This window comes from Anolis sagrei, chromosome 5 (genome assembly GCF_037176765.1).
Source record: "Anolis sagrei isolate rAnoSag1 chromosome 5, rAnoSag1.mat, whole genome shotgun sequence".
NCBI classification, from domain to species: Eukaryota; Metazoa; Chordata; class Lepidosauria; order Squamata; family Dactyloidae; genus Anolis; species Anolis sagrei.
In genome coordinates, this window is record NC_090025.1 from 164,550,905 (window position 1) to 164,566,278 (window position 15,374).

Consider the following 15,374-nt stretch of genomic DNA (forward strand, 5'->3'; position numbering starts at 1 on the left):
TCTGTCATTTACACTTTTAACAGTTGGCAAGAGCAAAAGCAAACTTTTTTGTTGTTCCAATTCTGAAACTCTACCTTTGGGATTTTTTTTTCTCAGGGAGCACCAGTTGGGTCTCAATTTGCACAGATTTTTGTTGCCAATTTACAGTATCCTTAGTCCATTTTTTTTTACAGATTTCCAGAAAGATATTTGTTTACTGTATATCTTTATAAAAGATAATATCCTTTATTAATTCTGAAACATGCAGAATAATCAAAGGGTGTCTCAAACCTAGACCTGTTGATAAACTCTACAAGCTAGCTAGCTAGCTCCCCCACCCCCCCATGAGTGACAGGAAGTGGCTGTTCCCCCAGCAACAGCAAGAGAATCCCTCTGGGCAGCTAAACCAGGAAAACCCAATTGGATGGCCCCCCACGAGGGTCTTCCTCTAGGGGCAAACTAAGAATGGGCAACTTGGGAGTCCCTGAACAAACTCAGAAGTGGAATAGGCAGATCAAGACAACCTGGCAAAATTGAACTATCTAAAAGAATCCTCCACCTTGTGCAACTGTGGAGCAGAACAGACAACTCCACACCTTTATGCTTGTCCACAATGCCCTGCCTCATGTACAGAGGAAGAATTGTTTAAAGTTATAGACAATGCGATCACTGTTGCCTGGTTTTGGCAAAAAAATATTTAGCTGCTTGTGCCCCTTCTATTTTTTTTATCAGTTTTATACTTAATGTATGTAATGTTTTTGATACGAAATAAATCCTTTATTATTTTTAAATTTGTTATGCTTGTTCAATGTAAAAGGCATGTATGAATTCCACTTAAAGTATGGTATCTACCATTGTTCACATTACAACAGAAAAAAGAGCTGAAGAATTGTGCTAGGCCATAAGGTGCCTCAAGACCTCTCTGCAACAAACTAAAAGATCTACCAAAGAAAGAGCTTTTATGTTTTAAATATTGCTGGTGCATGTTTGTACAATGCTCTTCTTTATTTTGTCTTTTATACAATACTCTTTCCTTGATACAGTGAGATTCAATATAATAAAAGTTTGAAGAACCACCCTTCCTGCTGCGTAAGGGCCACTGTAATACTTTGGAATGAAAAGGCCAAATATATTTTGAGCAAGGCTGACACTGAGGTGGTGGGAAAGAGGTGCACTGATACCTGCCTTCTAGCATAGAGGATACCCATGCATGTCAGGCAAAGTCTCACTAGGTAGCGACCCATCTAAGCAACTGTATTTCCTGCTGCGCTACGGCCACTGTAAGGGGATCCTGTTGACTGATAAGAAGCCAGGGCAGGAGCAGGGAACAATGGGAGATTTGATGAGAGTCGCTCTGTGATACTCCTGAGAAGCCCACAGAGCCAGCCTTGATCAGAGGGGAAATTGGGGGGTTTCCAAGGCAACTTGCTCATGGGCACAATGGCATGTCTGTCTGCTGGCGGGCAACAGAAATGTCTTCGCTACTACAGGCCCCTGGAAAAGGCTGCAAGTCAGAGGGGGGTGAGGAAGGTGTCCCTCAATCGCCTTAGAAGGCATCTGGAAGCCTGGCAGCTGCAGGATCACTTTAAAATCATTTAGGTATACCATGATGGTCACAGACAAATATAGAGGAAGCTGTTCTTCTCTCCCCGCCATAGGTCACAGATGCAGTGTTTAAACGGCACTTTATGTTGCTTAGTTAAGGCAGCCACAGATTAAATGCCACAAGAAATACACGCTGCATTGCAATAGACTAAAACAGAAAAAGGAAAACTATGCCCTTCCCTCAGAATTAACATCCAAGAATCAATGTATAGTGGAATTTTATTATTTATTTACACAAAAATAAAATATTTTTAGAATCTGCAATAAAGGTGAGGTTGGAGCACAGATCAATCTGTGATAATTAGTTCATCTACGCCCCAATCTTCGTAGCTTCCATCTGGCAGGTACCTGCGGATAATTATGGGAATCTTCCGAGCTCTGCAAGGAGAAAAGACAGACAGAAGAGGTCAAGTGTTAATCATGTCATAGAGCAGTGGTTCTCAACCTGTGCATGGTAAACTGGCTGGGATTTCTGGGAGTTGTAGGTCAAAACATCTGGGGACCCACAGGTTGAGAACCACTGTTGTAGAGGCTTTGGCCCAGAGGTACACAGGTAAGTAGAACGACACTGAACACTTATAAAAAACCTCTTACATGCAGTGTTTCCCTCTCCTTTAAAGCTGAGCAGGAGATACTCTGTGCTAACTAGTCCTGAATCATGACCAAAGGAAAAACAGTGATCAGGGAAAGGAAAGAACTGAAAACTATAACACCCTTTGTAACATAGAATTTAAAACAGTCACACACTTAACAAATCACAGAAGCAACCCCAACTCTGAGTAAAATACTATAGCCATTAGAAGCTTTTGGAGACGTGGACGACAATTTAGATTTAAAAGAAAAGAAATTCAAATCCACTTTAATCTAAATACAACTTTTTAGGTCAACAATGTAATTATCCAGCTTGGACTTCGTCCAGGACATCAGGTTTATAATCTTGCAGCACATGAAAAGTAAAAAGGAGGAAATCTCTAAAAATTACAAGAATTTGTTACAGTGGCCCAAGGCTGTATACAAAATGTCATCTCTGCCAGGCAGTCTCCTTTCATGATCTCCTATTGGAGGCATTAGGCAATGACTGTCAGCTTCCATATGACTTGAACACTAAAACAATTGGATAATGCAGCTCTCGGACTATGCAAACTTGGTTCCATGAAGTTACGCAGACATGAATGTACAAATGTTCAATTATATGGAAAATGAGAGCTAGAGCTCATTTTAGGAAGAAAGCCAAACCCTAAGGAAGGAAGGAAGGATGTGTACAAATGCAAAGGAACAGGAACTGACTTTTTGAGTGTGCTATTTCTTGTCATTTCTGCTGTAATGCATGACATTAATCTCACAAATCTAGTCATTCTATAGAAGTGCAATTTTCTGAAAGTCTTGTCCAAACTGATGAATAAGGCAGATATTGGCACTGAGACTTTCAAATCAATTAAGCGTTAAATTCTAAATACAGATCAGTGCTAGCCCTGTTGGTTTCACAGTGGCAGAAACAGAAACTACAGAAAAGCCAAACGTTTACTAGTTAGATTTCTGAACAAAAAAGACATCAGAACAGCCATACAGAATTTTGTATAAAAACCTAAAAAGATTTATAGATGTAACAATATCCTGTTAGCTATTCCTTCATTTTAAATATGCAAGTATAATTACAAGACAGAATCGATATAGCGTGATTCACTATAGTACAAGCTCTCTATTGGAACTTAAAGGCACCTACTTTAGTTGTTCCACTTTTTTGTAGTCAACACGTAAGAGAGGTGGTGAGTGCATTAGCTCCCCTCCTCTCCTGCCCCTCCATCACTGCCCTTGGGTGTATCTATACTGTAGAATTAAAGCATTTTGACAACACTTTAAATGCCATGGCTCAATGGTATGGAGCCCTAGAAGTTGTAGTTGGTGAGGCACCATCAATCTGACAGAAATATGTTAAAGCAGCCGTCTCACTCTGTGGGTCCCTAGATGTTTTGGCCTTCAACTCCCAGAAATCCTAACAGCTGGTAAACTGGCTGGGATTTCTGGGCGTTGTAGGCAAAAACACCTGTGGACCCAAAGGTTGAGAACCACTGCATTAAAGGCCTTGTACAACTACAGTTCCCATGATTCCATAGAAGGAAGTAATGGCAGTTAAAGTGGTATCAAATTGTTAATTGCGAACACTGTGAACTACCCTAAATCCCCTTCGGGATTGAGAAGGGCGGTATATAAATACCACAAATAATAATAATAATAATAATAATAATAATAATAATAATAATAATTGTACAATATAGACGCATTGCTTGACATTCTTCATGAATCGGGAGCAAACATTTGGAGTGGGGGATCTTCCCTAATAGTGGACATTTCCCAAGAAATTAAGAACTGAGAAAAACCAAGGTTTTATAGAATTTAGGAGCCTATATGGGTAGGAGGGAATAAGGATGGTGACCGGCAGGGCAGGGTGAATGCACAAATCCTTGATCTGGTTCCCAGCATGTCGATTTCACACACAGACAGAAAAAGGTAAAGAGTGAGTGATATTCTGTGACAAATCATTCAAATGGCTCCAACTTACTTGAGCTCTTTCATTGCAATCAGCAACGGGTCTGTCTCTCCCTCCAGCTCTACCATCACTGGGGCACACATGCTGAGTAGGAAGAAAACCATTCTATTAATTTTAGGCAGTTACTGGAAAGCTTCACCCTTAGGCCAACATTTTATTTTCCCCTGACTTTTTATTATCCTATTTTCTCATTTTTCAGCTGACCCAATTTTTTCATATGTATGCTTGTTGTCATTTCAATTGATGCAATGTAAAACTTTTAGAATTTGTTTTATTGTTTTATTTAAACTGAATAAAAGTAAATGTAAATTAAAAACATCACTGCAACTATGTACAAAGACAGAAAGCTATGGCGTAGTCATGCAGCAAGAATGAGAGGCAATTAGATCAGGCAAACACCACACTGACATCCATGTGATATGAAAAAGAATTGATTAAAACTATTTCTGTTTTGCCTCCCAGCCCACAAAGGTCTCCCCAGGCGATGAACACATTAAAAAGTTTTTAAAACATATAAAAATACTCTTTAAAGACTTGGAAAATTAGTGTAAAAATAATCCTAGAATCCAGATTTGAAGCAGTTACAACAAATTTAAACTCTGAATGTCATGAGGAACAGCACTACTTTGGCTACCCACTGGAAGCATATAAGGAACAAAACGGATGTCTACATAACTGCTTCTTAAACTGTGGGCCCTGACCTCAAATAGGGCTATCTTAGCTCAATGTTGGGGTCAAAAAACTGGCAATAGTAAAAGTTTTCTGAATATTGCCCATTTACCCAAATCTGTTAGCAGTGTTCACAGTGGACTCCGGGAAAAATGCACAACTGTACTCCACAAAAAAGAAAACCAGCCTACTTAGCAAGATTTGCAAATGCTGATTATCATTAAATTTTCTCCCTATATTATATACCTATATTCCGGGAGGTCACACAAAAATTTCTCAGGTGGAAAGGAGTCAGCAGTGGAAAAGGTTTAAGACACCCTGGTCTATGCCTTGCACAGCAGACACAGAACTATACAAAACCATGGAGTATTTAAATATTCACACCATTCAAGGCATATGTACATTTTTAAACAGGGTACCTTTTTCATCAGATGAGATTTAAGAGTTTAAAATAAATAAACCAAGTGGTGTAATTCTCAAACAAGCACAGCATTCTTTTTTATTTATTTTAAAAACAAACTCGATATTCTAAGAGATGCCAGCAAACAAGTGTCAGTTGTCTTATCAAAGCAATGGGATTTCTACTAACTTCAGGGAGGAATGTGGCTCAACGCTTGCCATGTTGTTTTTAATTTCTGCAGGGTCAAAGCTCCTGTTAAGGCACAGATACAGCTCAAGGCGTGGCACTATATTGATTCTGCGTGTTTTCTTAAAGCTCTAGATGGAAGATACTAGTAAGCACTGAATAAGGATATTTATTTCCATTTTCTCTGACCAATGTTTCAAAATGCCAATTTTTAAGCCAAGAAAATCAGTCTTTCCCCTCCAGTCTCTTCAAAATGGTGGTTGGGGGGGACGGGACGACTTCAAATACTCCCAAGTTTGAAGGAGCGTAAGTGGAATCATGTTTTCAGTACTTCATGTCATGGGTTCTTTATCAACTTTCCCTACTGAACTGGAAGAATTGTGATTTCATACACTCAAAGAGAACCCCAGTTGCAAGTCTTAACAGGAGCTCCTATCTAATACAGATATGCCAGAGACATCAGGCCTTTTAAATATTAAATTAGCATATATACCCACTGTTGCCCTGCTTCCATTTCTCCTCTTTCCCTCCCCTCATGCCTTTTCCCTTTGTTTCTTCCTTCCTTCCCTCCTTTTTCTCTTTCCTTACACTCCCACCCTCCCTTCTTTTTTCCTTCCTTCTTCCCCCTCCCTTTCCTCCCTTCTCCAATTCTTAGAGGGCCTACATCACAATATCTCCATGGCAACGTGGCACTCTTTGTGGCTCTTTCCTCCTTCCCCTTCATACATGTTATCTTTTTTTTTACCAGTGTCATCATGGAGGGTCACTTCACCTAGCTATAGTCAATTTTTCACCTAGCAACAGGCTTTGACTTTTATATATGTAGATTGTATTATCAGGAGGAAAGTATTAATACTCTAAAGTCCAGATCACATCTATCACTTATTTTAAAATGAATGGATGAAAAAATAAACTGTTTTATAAAACTATGCGCACACAAAAACATATCCAGATATTGATGAAATCGTTTACCTACTGTGATTATAGAGGCCTGTACTAACAACTAATGTTTATTTGCTTTGAATTTCACCACTTTAAGAAGTTCTAATCATAGCTTTGAAAAAAGCTTATACTCATATTTACTCAGGTCTAATAAGCCATGAAATCTAATGCGCACCTCAATTTTCAAAACCCTGACACCAAAAAAAGTACCTGCTGGCAAATTTATTTATTTATTTATCACACTTGTATCCCGCCTTTCTCAACCCCGAATGCGACTCAAGGTAATGCGCAATGACAAAAAGTGAAAACTTTGTCATTTGGTCAAAAAAAGTGTGCATTACAGTGGCTACATACTTATAATTCCTTCTTTAAAGACAAAAGTGTTCAAACACCAAAACTTTCAGCCATGAAAAAAAATAACATTGGGGTGCATCTGTGCTGTAGAATAAATCCATCCACTTTAACTCCCCTGGATGGAGCCCCCGGTGGCGCAGTGGGTTAAACCCCTGTGCCGGCAGGGCTGAAGACTGACAGGTCGCAGGTTCGAATCTGAGGAGAGGCAGATGAGCTCCCTCTATCAGCTCCAGCTTGTCATGCAGGGACATGAGAGAAGCCTCCCACAAGGATGATAAAAACATCAAATCATCCAGGCATCCCCTGGACAATGTCCTTGCAGATGGCCAATTCTCTCACACCAGAAGCGACTTGCAGTTTCTCAAGTCACTCCTGACACGACAAAAAACAAAACAAAAACAAAACCTCCCCTGGATCAATGCTATGGGGTCATGGGAGGCTGTTGTTTGGGATCATGGGCACTGGCAAAGAATGTTGATGCCTCACCAAACTACAAATCCGACACTGCATAGCACTGAGCCATGCAATTCAATTAGAGATCAGGTTGCTCAAAGAGGGGCTCCAGGTGCTCCTGAAGTAGCTTCCCCTTTGCTTTGGCTAAGCACTAAGATTACTATATCACACGAATCTAATGCGCACCCTAATTTTGGGTATGTAATTTAGCCAAAAAAGGATAAGCATTAGATCAGAGCAAATAAGGTGTATGTCATGTGTGTGAAGCTACTAGAGTTACTATCAGTCTATTTTGTAGTCATAGAAATATGAGTGAGTATACAGCCATAGATTTTTAACATTTTTCTCCTTGCTAATTTGAAGTATGCGTACATATCAACTTTTTTAATTCTATGAATAATCTCAGAAACTGGAATTTTCTGGCAAGCTAGAATAAGCAATAACAGAGCTAATGTGAAGTTTTGCAAGACTGTATGAAAAACTTCCAAGGTCGAAAGAGTTACAGCTGATGAAAGCCACTGTCCACTGCCATTTATGCGTATCTTGCTTCTTCAGGTAATCTACTGCATGTGCATCTGGGCACACATGAGTTTGATGAACTTTTCCATATAATCTGAAATCAGGTATGCGTGATACATTGAGGGAAAGCATAGAACTCTCCAGGACATAATCAAAGCCATACTGTTCAGTCTGAACAAATGGAAAAGCAACTTTTGTAAGGGAAGAAAGAAAAGATGAAATCAGTACCAGGTGTGGCACAGAGATGGAAGCATCTCAACATATAGAGAAGAATATCTGTTTGCAATATCTGTTAACTCCATATACAGGCCAAGTACTTACGCTATCTGGAGTGCACGGGTACCAAGAACTCTGGCTCTCTCATATTTGGTCATGTAAGGGGTAGTGATCCTCTTCTGGTTTGCCTGCTGCCGTTCTCCAGATGGCAGAATTTCCACATTTTCCTGACCCTCCTGTAGAACAATAAAGGGAACTGTTACTTACATCAACAGCATTATAATATAAGTAAGCCATTGGATTGCTTGAAAATTAAACTCTAACTCTACGGATAATTTAAATAAAGGACATTAAATAAAACAATGAAAGACGGATAAATATAGTTCTGATTAAATATGTGGTCAAGCTTTAGCAGTAATCTAGAAATGTCTACTTTTATGTAACAGTGCATGACATGTTTCCTATCCACTTTCTAACACTATCACCCTATGAGTTTTGGAGTTGGCAAGAATGAGTATTTACTAAACCCATCCAGTCTCATGCTGAAGACATGGATGTATTTCCTATTTTTTGTCTATTCCTTCTTCCTCAGTTCAAATATATCCTGGTAAAAATGTGTACATGTGCATGCACACATTTTAAAGAAAATTCAGAATACTGTAAGTAAGTGCTGTGATTTTATAGACATTCATGTTCCACATTCTGAAGTTACTTACCTCCTCGGCATTTTCTAAATCATCCAGTCCTTCATCTTCTTCCACATCATCAAAATCATCTCCATCAAAACTGGTGGGTGAAAAATGTAAAACCTTCAACAGGCCAAATCCTACTATAGTCTCAAGTACAAATACTTTCTTGCTAATTTTCAAAAACAGCATCCCCTTAATACCCAAGCATTTATAGTGTTCAACCTTCTCCAACAGCAAAACGTTTATATGTCTTCTTAATGGGGTGTGGGGAAAGAGATCTGTGGGTTGCATGCAACACCTTATTGAATGGTCTTATTGAAATTGTGGGAAAAGGAAATTCTAACCAGTTACATGGAGCAAGAGCACAAAAATTGAAAGAATGTTGACAATATTGATCACACCTCCATCATGCCTAGGCCTATTAGCAAATGAAAGGCCCTCACTTCCATCCCAACTGTGGTCTTGAGGGGAGAAAAAAATAAGGCAGTACCTGATGAACATAATCCCATCACTCACTGCCTTTCCCTTTTTGTTGTGTGTTGTGACTTAATCAGAGTGCAGACCTGAGAGCTTGCTTGTTGTTCTTTTACTTGTAAAGCACTGTTTACAGTTCTAATAAACTTAATTTATATCCTGCCCCATCTCCTCTGAGGGACTTGGGGTGGCTTACAAGACAACAGTGCAAAACAAAACACATAGAATATACAACATAAATTAGCCTAAGTCAATAAAAATAAACACCAAGTGAAATGGCCTTTAAAAATAACAATATTTGTAATAATGATAGCAACAGTAACAGTACTGCCACTCTAGGTGCCACTCACCTAGAATACAGATGTAAGGTAAGAAAGGAATAATTAAAGGATAATATTATATGTGGTTTTCCCAACAATTGTAAGTCAAATTTGAAGGTAGGGAATAAACATAGAGGCTGAGTATGAGTAACAAGGGTACCTTTTGATACTGTTCAGGTTTTGTTTTCTTTTGCTTATTTTGTTGCAATTTGTGGTATTATATATCTTCTATATTTTCAGTTATGTGTGTGACCCCAAGTTACAAACAAGATAGGTTCTATAAGTTTGTTCTTAAGCTGAATTTGTATTTAAGTCAGAACAGGTGCATTTTTAAAGTGTAACTCCAGCCATAAATGAATGCATAAATAAACAAGCTTTGGATAGCATAGAGAAGGGTTAACACATTGTGGTGTTTGTTTTCCTGTCTGTGCCCCTATTTATTTATTTATCGTGTCATCAGCAACCATTGTGTTACAATTCTAACAGAGCAAAACAAACACAGAGTTTAAAAAGAAAAAGAAAAAAAAGAAAGAAAAAAAAACCACACAGATTTTGTAAATTTGGTATTTGGTTAAATGTCCTTTGACCAGTATCTGGCCACTTGGAGTGCCTCTGAGGTTGCCACAAGAAGGTCCTCCATCGTGCATGTGGCAGGGCTCAGGGTGCATTGCAGCAGGTGGTCAGTGGTTTGTTCTTCTCCGCACTCGCATGCCGAGGATTCCACCCTGTAGCCCCATTTCTTAAGATTGGCTCTGCATCTCGTGGTGCCAGAGCGCAATCTGTTCAGTGCCTTCCAAGTCGCCCAGTCTTCTGAGTGCCCAGGGGGGAGTCTCTCATCTGGTATCACCCATGAATTGAGGTGCTGGGTTTGGGCCTGCCACTTTTGGACTCTCGCTTGCTGGGGTGTTCCAGCAAGTGTCTCTGTAGATCTAAGAAAACTATGTCTTGATTTAAGTCGTTGACGTGCTGGCTGATACCCAAACAGGGGATGAGCTGGAGATGTCTCTGCCTTGGTCCTTTCACTATTGGCTGCTACTTCCCGGCGGATGTCAGGTGGTGCAATACCGGCTAAGCAGTGTAATTTCTCCAGTGGTGTGGGGCGCAGACACCCCGTGATAATGCGGCATGTCTCATTAAGAGCCACATCCACTGTTTTAGTGTGATGAGATGTGTTCCACACTGGGCATGCATACTCAGCAGCAGAGTAGCATAGCGCAAGGGCAGATGTCTTCACTGTGTCTGGTTGTGATCCCCAGGTTGTGCCAGTCAGCTTTCGTATGATGTTGTTTCTAGCGCCCACTTTTTGTTTGATGTTCAGGCAGTGCTTCTTGTAGGTCAGAGTACGGTCCAAAGTGACTCCCAGGTATTTGGGTGCGCTGCAATGCTCCAGTGGGATTCCTTCCCAGGTAATCCTCAAAGCTCGGGATGCTTGTCTGTTCTTAAGGTGAAAGGCGCATGTCTGTGTTTTAGATGGATTAGGGATCAGCTGGTTTTCCCTGTAATAGGCAGTAAGAGCACCTAGAGCTTCGGAGAGCTTCTGTTCTACCATCTCAAAGCTCCCTGCTTGAGCAGTAATGGCACGATCATCAGCATAGATGAAACTCTCTGTCCCTTCTGGCAGTGGCTGGTCATTTGTGTAGATGTTGAACATGGATGGGGCAAGCACACTCCCCTGAGGCAGGCCGTTCTTCTGTTTCCGCCATCTGCTTCTCTGGCCCTGGAACTCAACAAAAAAGCTCCTGTTTTGTAGCAGATTTCCTATGAGGCGGGTGAGGTGGTAGTCCTTTGTGATATTATACATTTTTCTCAGGAGGAGGCGGTGGTTCACAGTATCATAGGCTGCTGACAAGTCTATGAAGACAGCTCCTGTGATCTGCTGCCTTTCAAAGCCATCTTCTATGTGCTGGGTCAGGTTCAGCACTTGCGATGTGCAGCTTTTGCCTTTTCTGAAGCCAGCTTGCTGTGGGATCAGACAGGGGTCTATATTTTCCATAATTCTATGCAAAATAAGTCTTTCCAGAACTTTGTAGAGGTGGCACAACAGGGAGATTGGTCTGTAGCTTTTTGGGTCATTACGGTCTTTGCCTGGCTTCAAGATGGCGATGACTCTTGCTTTCCTCCAGATTTTGGGGATCTGACAGGATGCAGTGCAGTTGTTCATCAGCTCCAGCAGCCAGCGCCTTGCTTTTGGACCAAAATTCTTGATTTGTTCCATCCGTAGATCATCCAGGCCAGCTGCTTTGCCATTCTTACATTTGTTGAGAGCCATGTCCAATTCAGTAGATGTAAAGGGTTCATGGAGGTTGTTGTTCTCAATCTCTGGTTGTCTGGCTATTGGTTTCTTTCCTACTTTGGTGGCGAGGTTGGGTTTCCCATTCTTCAAAAGTTGGTGTGCTATCTGATCTGCCTTTATGTTGGCATGGGTATTTGTTTGTGAGGGATCGTTGCTCAGCCGTCTCAGCAGCCTCCACGCCTTCTGGCTGCTCCTACCCATGTCGACCTCTGTGATCAACTTGATCCACTGTTCTTTCTTGGCTTCAGAGATGGAGGACACAATGCTCTGCGCTGCCTGAAGAGTCTGCTCACTGAATGGGTCTTCGTTGTGGAGCCTGTAATAGTTTTCCAACAAGGCGGCTGTTTCAGGAGTAATGCCCTGGAGGTAGTGGGTTCTGCAGCCTCTCGGTATAGAGGCCCGTGAGCAGGTTTTCACTATTTCAATAAAATGTTCGTATTCCTCAGGGATTGGCGCGACCGATGTGATCATGTCGTCTAACATGTGCGATTATTGTCATGGTTGGTCCTGAAAAGGACCGTTGGTTGTTTTGCTTCCTTGTTTGCATGCTTCAAGTCGTCTCTGGTTGCTTCTGGGTTGAGAGAATCGGCCGTCTACGAAGACGTTGCCCAGGGGACGCCCGGATGTCTTGCAATCCTGCGAGGAGGCTTCTCTCATGTCCCCCTATTAAGAAGATTTCACCTCACATTCCGTCCCTGTGATAATTGAAGTGTGAAAAATTGGGCTTGTTCTGGAAACAAGAATTGGTGATAAAGACACCTTTTCCCCATGATGCTCTTTCAGGAGTGAATTTCCCTTCTGAGGGGTATATTTCTCTCACTTCCTGTTGTCTCACCCCTGTTCTTAAGTATGAGTCATTTGTAGGCCAGATGTTTGTAACTCGGGGACTGCCTGTATTTAAAATGGTATATTACCTCTGTGTGTGCATAAAAAGACTCAGTACCGGCAGTCCTTTTGACTCCACTTTAACTGACATGGGGTCCTTCCAGACAGGTTCTATATCCCAGAATGTGATCCCAGGTTTTCTACTTTAAACTGGTTGAGTTCATACTGCCAGATAACCTGAGATAAACCAAAACCCTGGGATCAGATCCTGGGCTATAGGGCCTGTCTGGAAGGGCACCTTGGTTGCATCTCATGCAGTTTTATGAAGCACCTAATCCCATGCCCTCTCTCCATTACTGCAGATGGCACTTATTTTATTTCAATGTTTACACCCTGGCCATGGTGCCAGTAATTTACTGTCATGGTTAGAGGATCGCAGCTTGACTGAATCTGAATTTTATATGTACAAGTGTTTTATTTTATTGTATTTTGTATTGTGTTCACTTTTATGTTGATTTTTAGGCACTTTGTGCCATCTGTAAGCAGCCCTGAGTCTCTTCGGGGAGATGCTGGCGTGATACAAGAATAAAGTTGTTATTGTTATTATTATGATGAAGGACTCCAGCCTTAGGGTGTATCCACACTGTAGAAGCAATGCACTTTGTAATGGCCATGGCTCAGTGCTATGGAATCCTGGGACTAGCCACTTCGTCACACTAGAGAAAAAAATCCACTTCAAATCCGGTTTCTTCCCCCTGCAGAATTCTGGGATTTGTAGTTTAGTGAGACTGTTAAAGTCCCTAAATTCTGCAAGAGGCAGAAATTGGATTTTATCTCTAGTATGATGAGGTCTATGTTCAGTGCCTTGAATAGCTTCCTTAAAACTAGAAGTAGATCTACCAGTCTTGCTCGTATTTTATCTCATCACAGTTTTTAAATGGTTTTATCCTGTACATGTGGCCTGCCCACTGTTATCGTTATTGTGATTGTGTTTATTAGAATGTTATTTTAAGACTGCTTTTTTTCTTATTATTATTAATGTGCTTTGATGTTGTCATTTGTTGTTTATGTTTTGATTTTATTGCTGTAATATGTTGTCCAGGCTTGGCCCTGTGTAAGCCGCTCTGAGTCCCCATTGGGGAGATGGTGGCGGGGTATAAATGAAAATTAATATTTATTATTATTATTACTGGTCTGGAAGCCACCAGCCACAACTTCATGCATGTCAACAAATTTGGACCCTTCAGGTGTTTTGGACTCCCACAATTCCTTAAGCGGCTGAGAGGGGGAAAGGAAGGGGCCTGAGGCTGTTAGGAATTGTTGGAAAGAAAGTCCAAAACATGTAGAAGGCTCATGTTTGCCCACGCCTGCTGAATGCACCACTAACTGCCATGGCTCAGTGCTAGGGAATCCTGAGACTTATACCAGGCCTTCGGGCAATTAGGTTAAAGGACAATTCATAATATTTGACTATAGCTTGGAAGTGGATTTGGATAAGTTAAGTGGAGTAATCATTAGTATATGGCTAGATAAATAGCCACCAACAGCTAAATGGATCGCAAGTATACTGTTTAATCTTTATTTATTAATGTTCATGTTTTTAATTGTTATATTTGCTATTTTGTATTTTATGATGCGGCATTGAATTATTGCCAATTGGAAGCCGCCCTGAGTCCCCCTAGGGCAGTGGTTCTCAACCTTCCTAATGCTGCGACCCCTTAATACAGTTCCTCATGTTGTGGTGACCCCCAGCCATAACATTATTTTAGCTGCTATTTCATAACTGTAATTTTGTTACTGTTCTGAATTGCAGTGTAAATATCTGATATGCAGGATATATTTTCATTCACTGGACCAAATCTGGCACAAATACCTGATAGGCCCAAATTTGAATACAGGTAGGGTTGGGGGGGGGGTTGATTTTTCATTTGGGAGTTGTAGCTGCTGGGATGTGTAGGCCACCTACACTCAAAGAGCATCTTGAACTCCAAAAACGATGGAATTGAACCAAACTTGGCACACAGAGCTCCAATGACCAACAGAAAATACTGGAAGTGTTTGGTGGGCACCGGCCTTGAGTTTTGGAGTTGTAGTTTACCTACATCCAGAGAGCACTGTGAACTCAAACAATGATAGATCTGGACCAAACTCAGATGCTCAATTATGCCCAACTGTGAACACTGGTGGAGTTTGGTGAAAATAGATCTTGACATTTGGGAGTTGTAGTTTCTGGGATTTATATTTGACCTAAACTCAGATTATTCTGAACCCCGCCAACAATAGAATTGGGCGAAAACCTCCCACAGAGAAGCCCCATGACCAACAGAAAATACTGTTTTCTGGTGGTCTTTGGCGACCCCCCCCCCCCCCCAGGTTGAGAAACACTGCCCTAGGGGTTGAGAAGGGCGGGGTAAAAATGTTCGAAATAAATAAATAACAAGGACTTTGGCTTTATCTGCCAAAGAGACCTGGTGCCTCACCTAACTACAACTCTCCGGACTCCATAGCACTGAGCCATGGCAGTGGTGTAGTGAACTAATTCTGCAGTGTGGAGCAGGCCTCCTCACACCCCCGCTGTTTGGGCCTCTAACTCCCCGAATTCCTGACTACTGAGCAAGCTGGAGAAGGTTTCTGGGAGTTGGAGGGCCACAGTGCGAGGCCCGGTGTAGAGCCGGCTCTCAGTCAACTGCAAATCCTAGGGCCGGGCCCAGCTATCCTACCGGTGGCAGGTCCCCGGGGCCTTCGCTTCTCCCTCCCTCGCCGCCAACACAGACACAGAGGCATGCTCGCTTACTTATCCTCGTTGTCGGACATGTTGACACGATGAGGCAAGGCGCGCGCACCACCGGCTCCTGCTTAAGCAAGCATCTTCCGCGCGCGGGACTACTTCCGGCGTAGGCCT

General features: G+C 41.6%; 1 protein-coding gene across 1 annotated transcript; it reads right to left on the reverse strand.

Moving 5' to 3' along the window:
* Positions 1–1,785: 1,785 nt before the first annotated feature.
* On the reverse strand, positions 1,786–15,371 carry POLR2F (RNA polymerase II, I and III subunit F). The gene is made up of 5 exons (XM_060777025.2): positions 15,267–15,371; positions 8,588–8,657; positions 7,977–8,107; positions 4,145–4,216; positions 1,786–1,962 (listed from the first exon to the last, which is right to left on the reverse strand). Exons 1-5 carry the CDS (start codon positions 15,284–15,286, stop codon positions 1,872–1,874), a joined length of 384 nt encoding a protein of 127 aa, XP_060633008.1. The 5' UTR covers positions 15,287–15,371; the 3' UTR covers positions 1,786–1,871.
* Positions 15,372–15,374: the final 3 nt, after the last annotated feature.